The sequence below is a fragment of the Lissotriton vulgaris genome, chromosome 6, assembly GCF_964263255.1.
Source record: "Lissotriton vulgaris chromosome 6, aLisVul1.2, whole genome shotgun sequence".
NCBI lineage: Eukaryota > Metazoa > Chordata > Amphibia > Caudata > Salamandridae > Lissotriton > Lissotriton vulgaris.
Window position 1 is genome coordinate 1,356,523,640 of NC_141694.1, and position 21,170 is coordinate 1,356,544,809.

Sequence of the window (21,170 nt, forward strand, 5' to 3'; positions counted from 1 at the left end):
TAGCAGGGCTGGCCTTGATGATTTTTACACAAGCGCCAGTGAAAGTGGATGAAAGTGGATGCAGCAAACTTGCAGCAGAAGAGCTTAATTCATGTAGCAAGGAGGGGCGGCTTGAGCTGGAGCCAAGAACTGCCAAAATGGGATCCCTCACTTTACAATCCGATAAAACAATTTAAGAAAAGGCTTATGCTAAAACAAAAATACAACGATTCTTTTCTGTATACACCACATGCATGAGACATAATTAAAGGTGTGATGTCTAAGTACTTTTCAGATGCAAAACAACCCCTCATTTATTGCATAGTAAGTCCTCTACAGAGGTGGCATGATACATCAAACAGCCAACAGAATGTTGTGAAAGTAATACTCAGCTAAGCCCACTGTGTGACTATTTTTAAAGTAACAACATGTCAACAGTGAAAGTCATGTATAGCCAGAGCTAAAATAGCTGCTCTTAAAGAAACATTACAATTACCTAGTTTGCAGGAAAAAAATTTAATTCAAAGTAGAGTTAGAAAAAAAGACAGGGTAAATGAACGGATGTTGTAGAGAGACAGTGCAGGAGAGGGGTTGGCACAGGAGGTGCTGTGAGTATCCCTGTAACATGCAAAAGACCAAATGGAGTAAGAAGGAAAATCATTTTAGGGTTAACGTATGTTGATGTACATTTCATAAATATAGTGTAAACAATTGGCACTTTTTTTAACTTTTCTATTTTTCCTTTTCCATAGTCAGACATGTTGACACTTGTTTTTGTCAAAACAGTTTTTATTAAGTGACAGGGAGACAATCAATGCATTTAAGGCAGTGGAGAAGTCTACCAGAGACTTACATGGCTAATAAGTAACACAGTTTGTATAACATGAGAGCTGTCTCCTTAGACATTTTTTATTTAATGTCTATGTTTTTTAAACTTACTTCTTTGTATCCTACTATTTTACAAACTAGTCATAATCCAACCCCACGAGTGGCTTCAGTCACAGCTTAACCATCCACAGCTGGGTAAATTGCTGCCCCCGAAATATAATAGAATAAGATTAACAAGCCTGGCACAAGGAGGGACCATTTGTTACATGTACCTATTTCAAATACAAGAAGGCCCTCAATTACATAAGGTGGCAGCCCTTGCACAATGGTGGCCCTCACTGGCATACAATCGAACATCCTCTGATACACTGTGGCCACCCATAATATTTGCAGGACATAACTTTCACTTGGTTGTCCTCTCAGACAGGACTATGGCCACTTCTGGCTGCAGCCTACATAGGGATCCATGGCTTAAGTTGGACCTTCTGTACTGAAGGTTGCCATTCTAGGCCTAAGGGGAAAGTGGCATTATCAAAGATCTAATATAATAATATAAAGATCTTGATACAAAGGTACCTTCCTTGACATTTTGCTGGCATCCTACGTATTAGGAAGGCCCTGCATAAAGCTGCTCTCCTTGGAATGATATAAACATCCTAGGGGTTATTTTGTTCCAGGCAGTGACTACCCCTCTCAGCAAATTTCGGGCATAATAGGCATTAGGGTGTTTGTGCCATAAGCTGGTGCTTCATGGAATTTATGTAGGAAACTTATGGAATAGGATGCAGATCAATGGCATAAAGACGACCTGGCCTAAGGTGGTCCTCCCTGGCGTTATCCCATCCAGATAGTCTGCCAACGTTATCTGCAGAGTATCTAGTGGAAATTTGATTTGACTCACACCCTGCAAAAGATATTACATCCGCGGAAACAGTCAAGTTACCAAAAATGACATAAATCATTGTCTGGGCACTACATCTTACTATGCATAAGAGAAACTCAAACTTGGCAAACAGCCTTATGCTCTCTCTCTATATAGCAATAACATTTTCTCAGTTATTAACCTAAAAGAAACAAGATCCACACTTTTAACTACAGTTCTCATGCACTTGTAAAATTACAAATCTCAAAAACACAGCAGAGCATCCACAGGACTAATTTTACACATGTGGTAGACATTAAAAATAGTGGTTTGTAAGGGAGTGAAGTTCAGATCAGATCACACTCATCTCATCGGCTGAGTTTGGTGTTTCAAAATGAGATCATTAAGCTACTAAATGCACACTGTTTAAACCGCTGAGGCATTTCAGTGTTGTATACTGCTCTTTTAGATCACAGTGGGACTCTCCTAAAATCGACAAAGGAAAAGGAATTAAGCATGTGAGTGTATGAAAGAGCCATTATTGGAGAAAATGCAATATATCTCAACTGCAGAATAAAACAAATCCACCTAAAATGTGGAAGTCATTGACAACCAATCTAGTGAAGTATTCCCATTGTTGTCCCATCCTATAATCTTCATTTGTGGTAAAATGTAGGCTGGGATATTTAAATTAGTAACTATGTAATAAGTTGTGTTTACCAGGTTTCTTTGATACTTCCTCTTCATCCCCAATTTCATCCTCAGTAACTTCTGAACCAGTTGTATATTCCTCGTCCTCTGAGAGCAGAGCTTGCTGTTTCTGATAATAATCACAAGTAGAGCTGATGACATTTCGATACAGTAAGACTATGCATAGCATTATAAAGTTAATGGTTGTTGACATATGTTAAAGAAAAGTTCCACGCAGCACCTTACGCTTTTGCAAATGAATAAATTATGTTCATGCATAAGACTTCACAAATTTGTAAATAAATTGAAGCTAATTCTTTTGATTGAATACAGTTAAATATTAGTAATCTATGTTCAACTGATTTCTAGTCTTCTTTTTTTACACATAAGATTGAGATGTTGTAATTGGGAAAAGCAACATTGCTTGCCTGCTTTAAAAATAAAGAGAGTTAGTACTTATCCTTGACCTGAACACAAAAGTATTAATTTGCTCAGTTGGAGCTCATGTTTATCATGCCCAAGCAGCAAAACATAGGGCAAAATATGACTGCCCATGACGATGCTAAGAAGACTGAGCTTGAGTTCTGTGATGAGGCAGAGTTGGGATCAGGGTCAAGAAGATCTCAGTTGAGTAGATCGATGAATTATCCCCCTCTTCACCTTTATAGGTCTTACTTCATGAAGAAATAGTCGTCTTTGCCTGACACTACAAAAAAAAGTGCTACCAGGCACAAAGATTGAACCCCCTCCTACCATTATTCCATTTTGTGCCCTTCAACCTCTTCTCCACTGCTACAAGGGACAAAGATCAAACCCCCCTCCTACCCTTTTTAACTTTTGTGGCCTTCAACGATTGCTTCACCAGTGAACTCTTCATTATAGAGTCCACTGAGGGAGCACCTTGTTTTATTTTTGTTACTCCTGCCAAGCACAGTGTAGTGTGTTTGTGTGTTTTACTTGGGAGTTCATGGGCTAAATGAGAAGTGTCTTCTACAAAGAGACATGAACACAGCACAAGATGTGGACCTTGGCAAACAAATACCTGAGAAGGACTGGGACAAAATTCTAGAACGCACCCGAAGGTGTCTCGGAACACGCGCTTTAAATTAACTACTATGTGCTGCATAGAGCATACTTAACGCCGGTTCGCATTCGGGGGTACTTTGGCGTGGACTCCGCATCTTGCCCCAGATGCGGAGAAAGGGAATCGCACATACTCCATATGTTCTGGAGCTGCCCAGTATTGCAAACATTTTGGGGGGAACTTAGACATATCATAAGTGACCTGATTGACATAGATATTCCACAGACCCCAGAGCACTTCCTCCTGGGATGGTTTTCCCACACTGCTAAAACAGGGTGACAGGAAAGTTTCAAGACCTTGCATATATATAGCTAAGCGGGAGATAGCCAGAAACTGGAAGGCGCCGGGCGGGCCGAGACTTACTACCCGGAGGAAAGAGTTGGAGAGATGGGCAGGGGCGGAAGGGAGACTGCTACTCCGAGAGGCTAGCAGACGAATATGTAAGTTAGAGAAAGCCAGGGCATGGGAAGCCCTTGTGGGGGAGTTAGTGGCAGCAGACGCTGACTGCGAAGGGAACAACCTGAGGGTGGTAATGCCAGACCCGGACGACGAGCAAGAGGAGCAACCAGCCCCATGCAGCTGAGAGTAACAGCTGGCCAATAGCTGCTTATTGGGGCCCCAAGGACCGACAACCTCTCTGCACACTTATTCCACATTTCACTTATTAGCAAGCAAATTAAGGGGGGAGGGAGGATAGTTTTGTTGGGAAAAGTTTATGGATTAAGGCACAAAGGAAACTGCACTGAGATACGTATTACTGTATGCATTGTCAATGAATAAATGCCAATAAAATATGGTTAAAAAAACCAACAACAAAAACAGCACAAGATGGATCTTCCATATCAGGCTGGCCTTTTGTAGGTATGATAACCTTCATATAGCTCTCTCCTAAATGCTCCATAGCCCACCTTGAAGGGTTGTGTGAACCCACATTCCCATCCTACCAGTTGAGAGGTCTGTTAGAATAAAAAGGGCTAGCCCAAACTAGAATGACAGGTCATTCGGTACCCAAATCCGCCTCATGATCGCTTTAGATGTCTACATTATACTACCTCAAATACACATCCCTCTATCCATGATTTACCCTGAACCATCTGCCCAAAGGGAGACTATGCTCAGAAAGTCTTCTTTGTGTCCCTTACGTTAAATCCTATGACCATTTTGTGCTATCCCTTCCCGCCCAGTGAAGAAATGGATTAACTGGAATTAAGATTTTTGAAGTTGGAAAACTTTGCAGTAGGCTACAGCTTCCCACCATTGCTCAGTGAAATTGATGAATACTGGACTTTAGAGCCAGTTGTTTATGTTGTTTTTTGTCTTCAAAATATGATCCACATCACCAGCTGTGAGGGAAAGCTGATAAGATCCATTACTCCTGAGAGTCAATGGGGAGAAGCACTGGGACCATCAAAAGACTTCACCTATTGTTCAGATTCACTGCCCTTTGAACTACCCAACATTGTTAACATTAGGTGCTTGTGTTGTGTAGGGGAGGCAAATGTATATCACTCGATGCCCAAGCCATGTGGATTTCAGTCACACACATGATATCTTAAAGTGTTGTTCAACCCAAGGGCAAGTAGACGTGCAATTACTGTTAGGAAAAAATACAGAACTGTGGAACTCTGATGATCACAGCCCATCAGTACAGCAGAAACTATTCCCAACTATGCAGGAAAATACTTGCAGGCCTGGTATTGGCCAGAAGTCCATGACTGTTTTCATATCATGGATTGGCTGGAGAAAACATGTGCCATCTCCCAGATACATCATCACCAGTTGTTATAACTACCTAGGGGTGGCTCACAGGGGACACTGAGCAGTAATTGGGAGTCTGACATGGGTGGGTTCAGAAAGAGCATTCTGTCCTTGCTTTATTCCACACCTGACATACAAATATTTTCAAGCCTAAGATTCTTATGAAATCGGTAAGTATTGCGGGGGTACAATGCACCTCCGTACATTAAGGCTCAAGCATGTGATTTCCAAGGCTGGAGCGTGAAGGAGATTGGGAATCTCATCTCTGCTTTTGGGTTCCTGCAATAAGCTGTTTGAAGCCACTGTCCAATTTCGTTCTCATTTGGCACATCCCTGGGATGTGGCAATAAGAGTCCTGCTTGTGCTTTAAATGCTTCCCTTGGGATCTCTCACATAGCGCTTTGATTTCACGTTTCACCCGCCCTGGTATTGTAATGCTATTCTGTGCATGTGGCTCGTCCTGGACCTCAGAATCCTCTCTCTGCGAATAGTACCCTGAGCCAAGCCGTTACACTCACTCCTTTAGGCTCAAACTGCTCACTGACAGCTATGAGTCCTACCTGGTTCCCTTCTCTGCCAGCTTGAAGAGGGTGTTGCATTTCAGCTGAAGCAAGAGGTGTGCACCTTCATTATGTGCTTTTGTGGATGTGCATTCATGTAGGTGTTGAAAGTGTCTAGCTTTGTACATTGTTTCCCTTCACCACTTGTCCAAAGCTGCACAGTCCTCTTTACTGCCATTGCAGTTCGGACCACTCCCTCTTCTCCAGATCTCTAGACTATACAAATTATCCGTACAGCAATCTTACCTCGGACAGATTGCCACTGATGAAACTCCTCCTCTCGACATCTGGCCTCTTATGCCAGTCCCTGACCGCAGGCAAACATTTTCCAGTTCTCCACGAGCTATCCACACAATTTCCCCCAACTCTTTTTCATGCAGAGTCATACACCCTGCGCCTGTCTACGCTTCATCTCCCCTGCATTCATCCACATGTTCTGTGGTAGTTACCTCTGCACTGATCCACATGTAAAGGTGGGCAAGCCACTGAAAACTCAAGCCAGGGGCCTGGTTCCTGGTCAGATCAAGGTCTTGTTCGAACACTAAGCCCAAACGTACGTAGTGTGTCCTAGCAGCTACAGCTGCTGACCTTGTAACATGGGGGATCAGGTTTGAATCCCAGCTTAAATTGAGCATCCTGTGAAAATCCTCAAATCTGCCTGAGGACAAAACAAAACATGTAATGTTGGTGTTTGCTGGTGAGAGCTCTTATGTCCTTGGACAAGGATTGCACTATGAAAAACTGCCATAAGCAAAATCTGAATACTTATCTTTCGCCACTCTAAGGGTATCATACTCTCCATGCCACTGAAGTCAAGCTAGCCTGGCTGATGAGGGGTGATAACCCGAACCGGTCCTAGGATGCTTTTTTCCAGTCCTAGGAGGACCTGGTCGGGCAGTTCAGGATGTACTGTTCCCATGGGGAACAGCCTCAAGACTGATTTGCACATGGCTGAGTCCAAACTGGAATGACACGGGGAGCAAAAAAAACAATGGATTTAGGCCCAGATCTCTGTACTGGGATGAGAGTTGGTTAGTGGTTATGACATGGTTCGGCATTCTCTCCATCAATTGTTCTTTTTGGTCTAAGTGACTCAGCACCAAACTCATACAGACTGCCACTGCATGCTGCGTGATATTGTGCTCTAAAAAGTGAACAAATATGTAACACACCTGTTTGTCATGCCCCCTAACACTGTATGTAACATTTCCAAGTCACTTCTACAGCAGGACCAATAGCCCTAAGGCAGGTTGCATTATATTACATGTTTGGGCATAACTTCATGAGCAGATATGCCCCTGTGCTGGCCTGTTCAATTATAGCCAGTACAAGTGACCAGGGAAGCCATATTACATGTGCTGGACACTGGTCAAAAACGAGTTCCCCTGCTACATGGTGGCTTCACTGAAACTAGAGGTGTTTGGTATTAAACATCTAGGATTGATAAACTCATCTGTTAGTATGGCCTTGGGCCTTGTACCATACTCACCCTAAGTCCAGGAGATTGATTCCGTAAGTCACCAAACGCAGTGCATGATTTACCCCTGTAGGAAAACATTGGCACCCGATGTTGAACCACAAGTCTGCACCCGGGCGCCCCAGAGCCTCCTGAGGTGACCTGTTGGTGTGGCTTGGACCTTGCCCCATACTCACCTTAAGTCTAGGACATTGGTCCCGTAAGTTGCTGTGAAGTGCCCCAATGCAGTACATGTTTTTCCCCATAGGATAACACTGGGCACCCGATGCTGAAAAGCACTTCTACACCCGGCCGCCCCAGGGCCGCCTAAGGTGACCTGTTGGTGCTACCTTAGACCTTGCCCCATACTTCCTTCAAGTCCAGGAGATTGGTCCTGTATATTGCTGTGAAGTAATTGTATACATTATTTGTTTTTCCTACATAGGATAACATTGCTGACTCTGAAAATTGCAGTGTCGACTTTTGAAATCTAAAAGTATTTCGATCTCGAAACACACTTACCTGATTTTGATGATCTTGGTACCAAAACTTTTATGAAGATAAGACTTGCTTTAATAAATTAATGTGGATCTCCTTATTGAGTCGTGTGTATCATTTATTGACTGCCTGTATTGCAGATAGAGAGTCTAACTCTAATGTCCAACTCTCTGATAAGCCTAAGGCTGCTTGACCACACTACCCCCTAAAAGAGCACCTTGGGATCGCTAGAGCAAGTCACTGTCCACTTATAAGGGAATACCTGAACTCTTTGCCCAGCATACCTCTTTTTGGTATACTATATAAAGAGCAAGCTTCCTACAATGAGTTAAAGGAGTTTTTAGGTTTTTAGACTTAAAATTCAACAAAAGACAGGTTTAGGACGCTCCACAGTTTCGGTGCTACATAGAGATTGCTTCATTGAATTAAAGATAAACCACTTTGCATACTACAGTCCCAGTAAGGAACCACATGGAATTACATGAGAAAGTCTTGCAGAAGGATCATATTGAAAGGCAGTAGACAAGTAATTTGACATGTGAGATTACAATGGCAAGCAGAATAGGGCCCTGTGCAGAAAGGGTATCGGATTTCAATGCTCCAGTCAATAGGAGTTTTCTGACGGGAGAGTGGAAGATGTTTCCGTCTTAAGGTTCTGAGTAGAAAAGATGTAACCAAGGCAGTTTATACATAAAAATCAAAAGATCCTGAAAACAATTACGTCAATGAAAAACAATATAATTCTACTGTAAGCAGGCAAGTAAGACGTAGTCATACGTATTGGTATGCAATGGAAACACTTGTGCATGAGCCAGCATAGATCTATGCTAATAAAATATGATATGAGGTATTATCTTTATTACACACCAATACATATATCTAAAATCTTCGAATCTAACAAATAAGTGGCTCACATATGGATATGTGATAGAGATAAGAAGAAAGTTCAAAACGGACTTCTAATATTTTCTTTGGATCTAAGTACCTCAGGATAAGAATTGTATTTATATTTGTTCTGCAGTGGGCAAAGCACAGACTGCCGAACTATGGAAATCTACAGCTCAAAAAACAATACAGGAGCTGGGTAGCAAACTTAATAAAGTGATTTAGCAAGAATAGATATTCTATGCATACCTAGGCTAACAAAACAAATGTAATAGTGATGTGACAAGGCTCAAATGGGTACAGAGAAGTGATAAAAAATAGCATAAGTTTAGTAATCCTGACCCATGTTATTACATCTGCAGGAATACATGGTAGCATTTATTATTGTGCTTCTGAACTGTGCGACTAGTATTTTTGCACAATGAAAACAGACTATGCCTCTTCAGCAGAACGCGGTAACCTTTCAAGAAAAATATAAAGAGCAATTTAAAACGGGGGCATACATTCAAACAGCTTAATCATAACAGAACAAATATTTACTTGTTAAAGTGAAATCCCCACACTTAAACATTCCCATCAATATCCCAAACAACATTTTTTAAAGATATCGACGTAAATGAGGCAACTTACCAATTGAAGACTAAAGCTCTTTAGCAATAGCAACTGTAAAAAAGATAAAAAAGAAAACAAGTTAAATATAGAGCAATGTTATATAAAATAACGCACAAAAAGTTAGCAACCGCCCAAATAAAGGTTATATAAACTGATGGGTATAAAACAGAATATGGTTAACTATAGAGGGTAAACACCGAACATTAATCAAGACGGGCTATTATAATGAAGCATATTTGAAAACACTTTAAATGTATACCCTTTTTCATTACACTTACACGGAGAACTACAAAAGCAGAAAAAAGTATCACATGGCCGTCTGTAAATAAGGAAACACTTGGTTGAATGAAGTCTTTGGGCACGCGTGTTTATTGTTTAGAGAAAGAGGTTCAATGCCAAATGCTAAATTTTTATGAACAGATACAATGGGGCTGATCCCCAATAGGAAACAAAGGTATACAGTTTCCTCCATGGAGATGATTTATTGTTGATAGTCTAATGGGTCTGGCACCTACGCTCTAGTTCTAGCCAAATTATGAGACTGCCTTGGGGCTCCAAACCAATAAGTCGAACACGTGTGTCTTACCAGTAGTACCTGGTGGCAGAGAGCCACCCGTGAGCAATTTCAGGTTTCAATTGTTCGCTTATAACTTTAAATTATCTCGGAGTAAATATTTACATAATGCTTCAGGCCTCCAAGATAGCAAGAGAGGGGTGACATTACGGTAGCTAAGAAGCAATGTGACTTTTCGGGGAACTTTAGCGCTACCAACCATGGCCAGGATATTCCTTGCTCGCATGTTTTCAAAAGGTTTTTGGTGGTTCTTTTTTCACATCATTTTTAGGCTGCTCTCCAGACACAGCTTTATGTGTTTCAAAGTAGGTAATGATGTGTCTGGCGCCAAGCAAGCAGTACCTAAAACATAGCCACAATTAAGTGTGAAAGCTCTGCACCTGGCCAACAACAACATTCTTGAAGAAGTATTTGGGTACAGACAAAAGAGAAGACCAAGAAGCTCTTCCACCTTGAACAACAAACAGCAGTCCCACCCCTCACCTCTACCAGCACCCACATTTCTTCATGGAATTTCTAAAGATAGCTGTTCCCATATTCCTCACGTCAGTGTGCGCATCTCCACCCTCCATCCTGAGGAATGCAGGAATTACCTTCTACAGTCTGGGAAAGCCTTTAGTACTGAGACTCACACACAGAGTGCTATTGCTGTACAGGTATCACTCACACACACTCGCTGTACATCTCAACACACACTCAAAATGCCCAAAGGATGTTAGCTCAAGTTTCTAGGTTTCACATAACAGCACAACTTTACATGAGAGGGGTCCGTAGACCATGCTCTCACTTACAAAGAGAAAAGGTCCTACACAAATTATAAATCATAAATCATTGTATGATGCCACCTCCACCTTATATGATACACTTTGAACAGGCCTGGTGCTGTTTGCACAAGCTACATTAGTGTGACAACAGGACTAAACTAAATGTCAGGATGCCAGTTTCACATGCAATAATGCATTCAGGCTGTAGGTAAATACACTATGAATATTGGGCATGAATGTTTCAACAGTTCTCAAGACTAAGATGTCAATGCTTCTGGTTGTAATGTGGAATTTAAGAGTTTTTCAAGCTGATAGTTCACATTCATTCTTGTACTTTTCAGATGACGTCGGATGTGAGCTATAGCACCCCCTCCACAATTACTCATTCTTCATAAATGTGCTTAAATGTCTAACAGCCAGACTTTATTTTTTACTATTCAATGTGAGGTACGGCATATATTCTAGATGACAACTTTCCTTTCACTGAGGAAAGATGTCAGCAGAATCCCCATTGCCGGTAAAATTCTCCACCCTTTTAATGGTATGAAGAGAAGCTTGTGAGCATAATAGAATGAATATGGCTTTGCAATTCTTTTCAGGTTCAAAATGTTTACAGTAATGACCTGCTGTGCCTGAGGAAAATGAGAAGTTATCCCTACAAGAGCAGCCTGGAAGGAAACACAAGCAACACCTCTACCAAGTGTAGGCTGTTGATAAATCTAAGATTTACTTTAGGAATACAATGCAACAAATGGAACTTGTGCATTTATTTAAGTATTAACGGAGAAAACAAAAAGATTTGCTTACTGTATTAACATCTCCAGCCTTATGATTCAACGATACATTCGCAATGTCACAATCAAGAGCCTTTTCATCAGGCACGCCAAAACCAGAGTCGCTTGAGGGTAAAAACACAAATTAACCATCAGATACAAATGTAACTACAATGCTCTTGTCAACATAAATCTGTAACATAACTTTAACCAACTTTTATCTTGTATGTCCCTCACCTGAGGGCAGTCTCTGCTCTCCTGTGATAATAAGAACATCTGATGCAGGTTTTCAAATCTTTACTATTTCCTTAATGTTCCTTGCCATTAAGGTCACTCTGACATAGGCATTACAATTCCATTTGTCAACCCAACTCAATCCACCACGTACAGCATTGATGATAGTCTTTTCTGTTTCAGACGTATTCTTTTTTCACCTGTGATATAGTTACGAGGTCCAGCTACATTGGAAAGCAAGTTGCATATAGGGAAATGCCATTTACACCTTATTGAGTCTCGACATCCAGTCTGTGTTGAGTGGTTCCTGTTCTACACCTGGGTCACAGGAGTCTCTAACTGGAAGACTAACAGCCTGATTCATGAAAGACCCGTTTTGCGAGTCTTTAATAGCGATTCATAAGGAATCGCTATTACAGACTGGCAAAACGGGATTCATGTAGGAATCGCAAAATAAAATGAGATTCCTACATATTCCTTATTTGCGATTAGCAAATTGCTAATTGCAAATAAGGAATAACTCCCCATTCATTCCTATGGGCCAAAAGGCCCATAGGAATGAATGGGGAGTATTCCTTATTTGCGATTAGCAATTAGCTAATCGCAAATAAGATAGCGATTTAAAGGGTGCCAGGGGTGTCCAAAGGACACCCTGTAGCACCCCTTAACTGCAAATTTAAACAGGTGTTGCGCACACACATGTCCAAAGTACATGTGTGTGTGTGCAACATGCAACTCAGAAAAATGCTTTTAAAAGCATTTTTCTGAGTTTTCGCTATTTACCATGAGGTTTGACCTTGCGGTAAATAGCGGGCCGAAATTGCGAATTTAAAATGGATGATGAATTGCATTTAAGGAATCTCAAATAGAGATTCCTTAAATGTAATTCCTCGCAAAATAGCGAAATCGCTATTACCGATTTTTGCATTTGGGATGATGAATCCCAAATGCAAAAATCGCACTCGCAAAGGGCCAGATTCTCAGAATCTGGCCCTTTGCGAGCGCAAATCAGCTTGATGAATCAGGCTGTAAGAGCTTGAAAAGTGTTCAGGGTCGCAGTATGTTAATTCAACTTGAAAGAATCTGAACATGCATTCATAAATAATTAATTTCATAATGTGAACACAGACGTAAAGCCAGCAATGTGTTTTGCAAACTCGAAATGTGGATGCTAGACATCATTAAAATAAATAGATCGCCTGCTTTTTCAGCATTATAAACTAATGCAGCAAGAGATTACAAATTAATATCAATTATAATAAATATGACGTCATCTGTGACTGACAGTGTTGAGCATTGCGCCACATGGGAGTCAGGCAGTGTGAACAGATATTTTAATGCCATTGACTGGGCGGGACACTTTAAAAAATCTGAAACAAAGGCAGCCCAAATGTATGAAAAGACTAACGTCTCACAGTCGGTAGTCTGGATTACTTGAACTGAAATGATCTCAGCTCTTTCATACTATCAGAGAAATGAGAGAAGTTACATTTCCAATGCTGCTCATGTAAATACTGGACAACAAACCTTACTTTAAACGCAATGGTGAGAGACTGCATCATAACAAACCTTCCAAAACAGTGTGCCAAACTACAGTGGTAAACATAAGGCCTTCAGTGCCCTTGACGAGGAATATTTGAAAAATAAGCAAACTCAAAGTTTACAAGAATTGACTAGGAATTACATTTTAGGATTAATGAATTGACAAATCTGTATGCTGGATCATAGATTAATATTAGCTTTTAGTTTTTAGAACAGTAAAGAGGATTTGTCTTATTCGACTAACACAATTTAAAGGGCTTACTGGGATTTTCATTATGAGATTCGGTTTAGTGCTAAGCCTACGGATTATCCTAAGGACAACTTTAGGAACTATGATAATAACTTAGAGTAATTGGATTATGGATTGAGGACCTTCAATTCATGGCCTCTTTGGCAAAACTCAATTCTGACAACATTTAAACTGTTAGATGGATAATAGATATGGCGATATAAAAATGGATCAGATCAGATGTGATGAGTGTTTTAGGAAGGATAACTCAAAAACCGTACAGTATTAATGTCTTTGCTGGAGAACATTTTAGAGTAAAGCCTGCATTTCCCATCACAGTGACTCATGCAGTATTATGGTTTTCGCCCGCATCATTTTATTTTAAAAGACGACAATGCACAAGCAATTTCACAGATTACTTAAAATCATGGATTGAAGCTAATTTCACAATGCAGTGCAGGTATTTAATGTTAGCACGAAACCTGAACACATTCAGAAGTGAAGAAAGTTTTAACACAAGATATGATTATGTGTTTAAAGCAGTCTCCTGACTCACCAGGTTGCCTAATCCCATTTGCATTTTGTGGGAATTAGGGCCTGGTTAGCCCCCCCCCCCTCGCCCTCCAGGGCAATGATCCAGTATGCACAGCAACCTGTTTGGAAAAATTAAACATTGCATAACACCACAAGTACTTTATACCGAATGTCAAGCACAGTCAGTCAAGTCAAGTCAAATAATTTATATAGCGCGCTACATACCCAGAGGGTCTCAAGGCGCTTGAAGAAGGGTGGGGAATTACTTGTCGAATATCCAGGTTTTAAGTTGCTTTCTGAATGCTAGGTGGTTTTGAGTGAGGCGAAGGTGAATGGGGAGTGAGCTCCAGGTTTTAGCTGCCAGGTAGGAGAAGGATCTTCCTCCCATGGTGGTTTTGTTGATGCGAGGAACAGCAGCATGGCTTGGTTGGAAGAGCGTAGCTGGCGGGAGGGGGTGTAGAAGAAGAGTCGCGCGTTGAGGCATTCGGGTCCAAGTTCGTAAAGTGCTTTGTGTGCGTGGGTCAGGAGGCGGAATGTTATCCTCTTATTGACAGGGAGCCAGTGGAGGTTTTTCAGGTGACCAGAAATGTGGTCTTTACGCGGGATGTCTAGTATGAGTCTGGCAGATGCGTTCTGGATGCGTTGTAGTTTTTTCTGAAGTTTTGCGGTGGTACCGGCGTATAGTGTGTTTCCGTAGTCCAGGCGGCTTGTAACCAGTGCGTGGGTGACCGTTTTTCTGGTTTCGGTGGGGATCCAGCGAAATGTTTTTTTGAGCATGCGAACAGTGTTGAAGCAAGATGATGAGTCGGCGTTGACTTGTCTGGTCATCGAGAGTGAGGAGTCCAGGATGACGCCCAGGTTCCGTGCGTGGTCCGTTGGGATGGGTGCTTTTCCAAGGGCCGCTGGCCACCAAGAGTCGTCCCAGGCGGAGGGGGAGGTACCTAAGATAAGGACTTCTGCTTTGTCTGAATTCAGTTTTAGACGGCTGTGCTTCATCCACTCTGCTACTTCTTTCATTCCTTCATGTAGGTTGGTTTTGGCGGTGTTAGGGTCTTTGGTGAGTGAGAGGATCAGTTGAGTGTCATCAGCGTAGGAGATGATATTAAGGTTGTGTTGGCGTGCGATGGTCGCGAGGGGGCTCATATATACGTTGAAGAGGGTGGGGCTGAGTGAAGATCCTTGTGGCACGCCGCAAATGACTTCAGTGGCCTCTGACTTAAACGGTGGGAGGCGGACTCTCGGAGTTCTTCCGGCAAGGAACGAGGTGATCCATTCAAGTGCTTTTCCTTGGATTCCGATGTTTCTGAGGCGTTGTAACAGGGTGCTATGACAGACTGTGTCGAAGGCTGCAGAGAGGTCGAGGAGGATGAGGGCGACTGTGTGTCCATTGTCCAGTAGAGTTCGAATGTCGTCTGTTGCTGCGATGAGTGCGGTCTCAGTGCTGTGTTTGGCTCGGAAGCCGGACTGTGAGGAGTCGAGGGATTTGTTGGTTTCGAGGAAGGCGGCGAGCTGGTTGTTGACTGCTTTCTCGATGACTTTGGCCGGGAATGGGAGGAGCGAGATGGGGCGGTAGTTTTTGAGTTCGGTGGGGTCAGCTGTGGGTTTTTTCAGAAGGGCGCTGAGTTCGGCATGTTTACAGCTTTCCGGGAAGGTGGCGGTGTTGAGGGAGCAGTTGATGACGTCTCGGAGGTGTGGTGCTATGATGGAGTCTGCTTTGTTGAAGATGTGGTGAGGGCATGGGTCAGTGGGGGATTCTGAGTGGATGGAGTTCATCAGGCAGATGGTGTCCTCCGTGGAGATTGGGTTCCAGTCATTAAGGATGTTCAAGGGGGTTAAAGTTCGGCATACGGTTGGGAGGGTTGGTCTCCGGTTTGGTTGTCGAAGATGTTGTGGATGTCTGCGATTTTGTCGTGGAAGAACGAAGCTAAGGAGTCGCAAAGGGTTTGAGAGGGAGTGATGTCGTTGGAGTTGGCAGTGGGGTTGGTAAATTCTTTGACGATGTTGAATAATTCCTTGCTGTTGTGGGCGTTGTTGTCAAGTCTGTCTTTGAATGCGGCTTTCTTGGCTGTCCGGATCAGTTGCTGGTGTAAACGGGTGGCGTTTTTGAAGGCGTCCCTGGTGCTGTTGTTTGGGTCTTTTTTCCAAGCCTTCTCAAGGGAGCGACAGTGTTTCTTGAATTTCTTAAGATCATCGTTGAACCAGGGGGCGTTTTTGCTGCCTAGTTTGATTTGACGTTTTTTCAAAGGTGCTAGGTTGTCGGCGCTGATGGGGTAAGCCATTGAGTGAGGTTAATGGCTGCTTGATTGGGGTTCGATGAGTGGGCAGGGGGGTTTTGAAGAAGCGATGAGGAGATCTGGTCGATGGTGATTTTGTTCCAGTTTCTTCGCAGAGTAGGTTGAGGATGGTTGTGGGTTGTGGTTTTTTTGTAGACAAAGTGAACGCAGCTGTGTCCGTCCAGTGGAGAGTTCTGGTGTGACTGAAGGAGATATGTTTGCTGGAGGTGAAGATAGGGTCGAGTGTGTGTCCTGCATAGTGGGTGGGGGTGTTAACTAGTTGTTTGAGTCCGAGGTTAGCAAGATTGTCCAGAAGAGTGGTGGTGTTGTTGTCGTTGCTCTTTTCCAGGTGATAATTGAGGTCTCCTAGTAGAATGTAGTCCTCGGAGGGGAGGGCGTGAGGGGTGATGAAGTCAGTGATGTCTTCACTGAATTGTGATCGGGGTCCTGGCGGCCTGTAGAGGAGGGTGCCTCTGAATGTGGTCTTGGGGTCGGTGTGGATCTGGAAGTGGAGGTGTTCGGCGCTAGCGAGGTTGACGTCTGAGCTGGTTGAAATGCGGATGGAATTCTTATGGATGATGGCGATGCCTCCTCCTGTTTGGTTGGTGCGGTCTTTTCGGATGATCTTGTAGCCTTCCGGGATGGCTGTGGTGATGTCTGGAGCTGATGAGGCGTTCATCCAGGTTTCCGTTAGGAAGGCGACGTCTGGAGAGATGGTGTCTAGTAGATTCCAAAGGTCGATGGCATGTCTATGGACCGAGCGGGTGTTAAGCAGGATGCATTTTAGGTGGTTGGTGTCGGATCTCTGTTTGGTGTTTGTGGATGTGGAGTTGGTCTTGGTGCCGTCAAACTTGCAGGAGTTGCATGTAAAGGGTCCATGGGTATGTCCAGGTGCGGCTTGGGCGCAATGGCGGAGACGGCCGGGGTTTAGTGCTAAGAGGGTGGAGGCGTCGTATGTAATGCGGGTGGGCTGGGCATTGCGGGGGCCAGGGGGTCTGGCGCTGGGCGCGGGCCAGGCGCGGACGGGCGTAGATGGGCTTACCTTTGGCGCACCTTCGGCGCGGCCGTAGTGCGTGGACGCTGCGCGTTGGGACATCAGTCTTAAGTGGATGGAGGAGGGGGCGGAGCGTGGGAGGGGCAGCTGGGAGGCGGTAGCAGGGAGGGTAGGCGGGCAAAGGGGATACACAAACAACCAAAATGGCGAATAGAAAGTGAAACAGTAACAGAGTCCGATCCTACAAAGCTCAAAACGATAAAGTGACCAAGTAATGCACACAGTTAAAGCAGCACGATTACACAGTATGTAAATAGCGGCGGCAGCTACACACAGACAAAGTTGCAATATTATGTAAAATGCACGGCGAGGTTCGGCGCTATAAACTAATCAAAGCGCTATGTTAAAAATGCCTACGATACCACTGCGACAGTTCAAGGCGCTTCTGCACGAGGATCGCAGTCAGCTTTAATGGCCAGGCAGCGTGTGGGGAGTGACCGCTATGGATGGTGATGAGTTAAGCCTGCCTTGAAGCAGCAGGGTCTGCATGCCTCGCAATGGAGCTCACCCCTGAATTTCTGTCTATGCTAATGCATTCTAGAGGAAAATAGGAGAGTGTTCAGCGAGGTTAAACAGTTTGCATGCAGGTATGGGCCAGAATTTGTTCCAGGTGATTTGTGAAACTGGCAAACTCTTTGAGGAAACATTTACTTCAAGTCAGTGCTACTAAAAGGGGTCACACACAAAACACAGAGCGCACTTTTTCACACAAGGCTACTGAATGCTCACCGATTTGTTTTGTTTAATAATGATAAAGTGAAATCTTTGACTGTTTTCGGTCTCATGAGGCCAAATTCATCACGGTTAAGACTTTATGAGGTCAAGGTAATGGTGAGAAATCCCTAAATCTGTAAAACCATACAATATTAAGAGTCGTAATTCCTTTTTCACATCACTGAGTGGGCAAGGGAATGAGTAGCCTGGTGTGGCTTGCCACAATTTGGTGGGCAGGCCATAGCAATACTACATATGATCATAGACGTCACAAAAGAACATCTGGAAATGCCATTTCCTTGCAGATATTTGTTTCATTGACAGTTACTTATTGGATCTGAGTCACATTTTGTTTTTAAAAGGCTGAAGGAACTACCTGGAATTTGAGAAATAAAAATAAGTGTGAGACTGACTTTCACTAGTTCTTACTCTCAAAGTTAAGCATGTGTCACAAATGAAGAGAAGCCTGATAGGGCACATAGGCCTTAATTATGATGTTGGTTGGAGTTGCCATAATGTCAAATGATCTACTAATGCCTTTCAAGAGTGAATAAAATACCATACAAGAAATAGGATTCTAAAATCATCTGATTCAAAGGTTTATAAGCATATGTGCAACAGAATCACATAGTAGAGTTACAAGATAAATCTTCTAAAGAATAGATATAACAGTAGAACAATCTAATCTTAAGGAGTAAACCCCAACAGACTGTACAGAGCAGTGGATGCAGAGTAGGACCTCAGCCGGCAATGAAGATCATAGATTTTGCCTCCAAATCTAACGCAGATGATATAAACAAACCTTATTCCTCATTCTTATTAGCTAGGAATTCTATGAAAGCTATAATATTCGAGCAGTTAAAGGATTTGGAAGTGACCTGGAGGGTTAAAAACGATGGACTGTAATATGGTCCGAGTGATCAACAGTGGCTAAGGTTAATTCAATCATACCATTAACCAGCCTTTTTGTTGTTAATTTAGATTCCAAGAACCCTAGGCTTCAGGGATGTTTGAACTTTTCCGACTGGGCTCCAATTCTACCAAAGGTTAGGACTGGGACTTAAAGAGCTTTTAAAACCCTTTTCTAGTCTTTCCATTAAAGTAGAAACTACAATTCACAAACACATTACTATTTTCAAGTGTTTTTAGAGCGCTGACAAATGAAAAACACTGATGAAAATTGTATAAAATGAACACGGTTAGAAAATGCATTTTAGGCCACTCCCTTCCATTTCTACCAAATTCATCTTGCTGAAATTACAAATACAAGAGACTCAAAGGAGCCTGCAGACTGTTTACTAGAAGTATTTGTCAAAAATAGAATGTTTTGCAGTTAGTACACTTATAAAAGATTTAGGCCCATGGAATCAATAGCACTGGGATTCTTTCACTTAGCACACGTAAGACTCAAAAATGTGTCTATCAAGGCGTATTTATCAGCATGCAGTAGAAGACTGATGCTGCAGTGTATTTTAACACCTTGGCTGCTAGGCGTTTTCCCCCTCCTGTGCTGAAAATTGCCATTTTGCTGGTGTCATGACGAGCTCAGCTCGTCATCAGCACAGCTCAACTGTGCATCATGACGAGCTGAGCTCGTCATGAGCATCGAAAGGGTTAAAGATCCATTAAGCCAAGCATTTATGGAGTGTCTATGATGCAAATTAAATCACAGACCTACTCCAGAATGGACATTTTTCAAAATGGCAAGAGCTCCGCTTGAGCCAAAGCTCAATATTGCTGTTCGTTACCTCACTCACAGAATTTGCTGCATATTAACAATAGCTACATTCCCAAAATGTAACCAAGAACGTACTACTAAGACAGAACAAAATACTTGAGACACAAAGGAAAATGTGTGTGCTGTTGTTTCTACGATCAAAGATAACACTGCTGGCACAGTATCATCAGATGGACTAACCTGCATTTGTATTTCTCCTGCTTTGCTCCATCTCACATACAACATGAGAAAAGGAGCCACACTTTTCTTTAGGTACTACGGGCTTGTCTGAGATGCAGAAAACTGGTGATCAGTTCATAATGTTTGCACACATTAGCTGTTGCAACTCATCTGTGGTGGGAGTGAAGAAGGACACCTCAATATTTGAAAGGGGTGAAGAGTTTTTTCCACAAGAAGAATTATTTTCCCAATAAAGGGGTAAAAGAGAAAATGTAAGGATGAATGCACTTTTGTGTTACATCAGTTCCTCAAAAAAAAACACCCGTTACATTTTCATAAGCAGAAAAAGTTGCACATTTGAGTAATAATGGATATCTACATTTTGGAGTATGCCTATAATTCTGAGTTAACTACCTAAAAGTCAGCTCGTAGCATCTGCTTCTGCTCTGTGTTTGCTGGATCGTTTTACTTGCCTGCTCTCTTGTATGTAAAGGTCGCCAGGCAGCTTTGGAAACACCTTGTGAGGCCGTCTCACACAGGGGCTGGGACTGCGAGACCCAGGTTGCAGCGCAGGATCACCAGAGCGCACCTGGAGTCTCTTCCCGCCCCTGCTCCGCTTTGATTGGCTGGCTGACCAGGATTGGCCTGTGATTGGCTGCCTGCCTCCCTAACTGCTCGCGGCCCCCGCTCCGCGGGAGCCGCTCGTAGCATCTGCTTCTGCTCTGTGTTTGCTGGATCGTTTTACTTGCCTGCTCTCTTGTATGTAAAGGTCGCCAGGCAGCTTTGGAAACACCTTGTGAGGCTGTCTCACACAGGGGCTGGGACTGCGAGACCCAGGTTGCAGCGCAGGATCACCAGAGCGCACCTGGAGTCTCTTCCCGCCCCTGCTCCGCTTGGATTGGCTGGCTGACCAGGATTGGCCTGTGATTGGCTGCCTGCCTCCCTAACTGCTCGCGGCCCCCGCTCCGCGGGAGCCGCTCGTAGCATCTGCTTCTGCTCTGTGTTTGCTGGATCGTTTTACTTGCCTGCTCTCTTGTATGTAAAGGTCGCCAGGCAGCTTTGGAAACACCTTGTGAGGCTGTCTCACACAGGGGCTGGGACTGCGAGACCCAGGTTGCAGCGCAGGATCACCAGAGCGCACCTGGAGTCTCTTCCCGCCCCTGCTCCGCTTCGATTGGCTGGCTGACCAGGATTGGCCTGTGATTGGCTGCCTGCCTCCCTAACTGCTCGCGGCCCCCGCTCCGCGGGAGCCGCTCGTAGCATCTGCTTCTGCTCTGTGTTTGCTGGATCGTTTTACTTGCCTGCTCTCTTGTATGTAAAGGTCGCCAGGCAGCTTTGGAAACACCTTGTGAGGCTGTCTCACACAGGGG

At 43.4% G+C, this 21,170-nt stretch overlaps 1 protein-coding gene across 2 annotated transcripts in view; it reads right to left on the bottom strand.

The window, feature by feature from the left end:
• Positions 1-21,170, bottom strand: part of SANBR (SANT and BTB domain regulator of CSR) — a 216,202-nt gene that overhangs the window by 120,236 nt on the left and 74,796 nt on the right. For both annotated transcript variants that reach the window (XM_086927483.1, XM_086927482.1), the window contains exons 13-15: positions 11,358-11,448; positions 9,231-9,263; positions 2,390-2,489 (exon numbers count right to left, since the gene is read on the bottom strand). In XM_086927483.1, the coding sequence (XP_086783609.1) occupies positions 2,390-2,489; positions 9,231-9,263; positions 11,358-11,448 (224 nt within the window). The remainder of the gene's footprint in view (positions 1-2,389; positions 2,490-9,230; positions 9,264-11,357; positions 11,449-21,170) is intronic.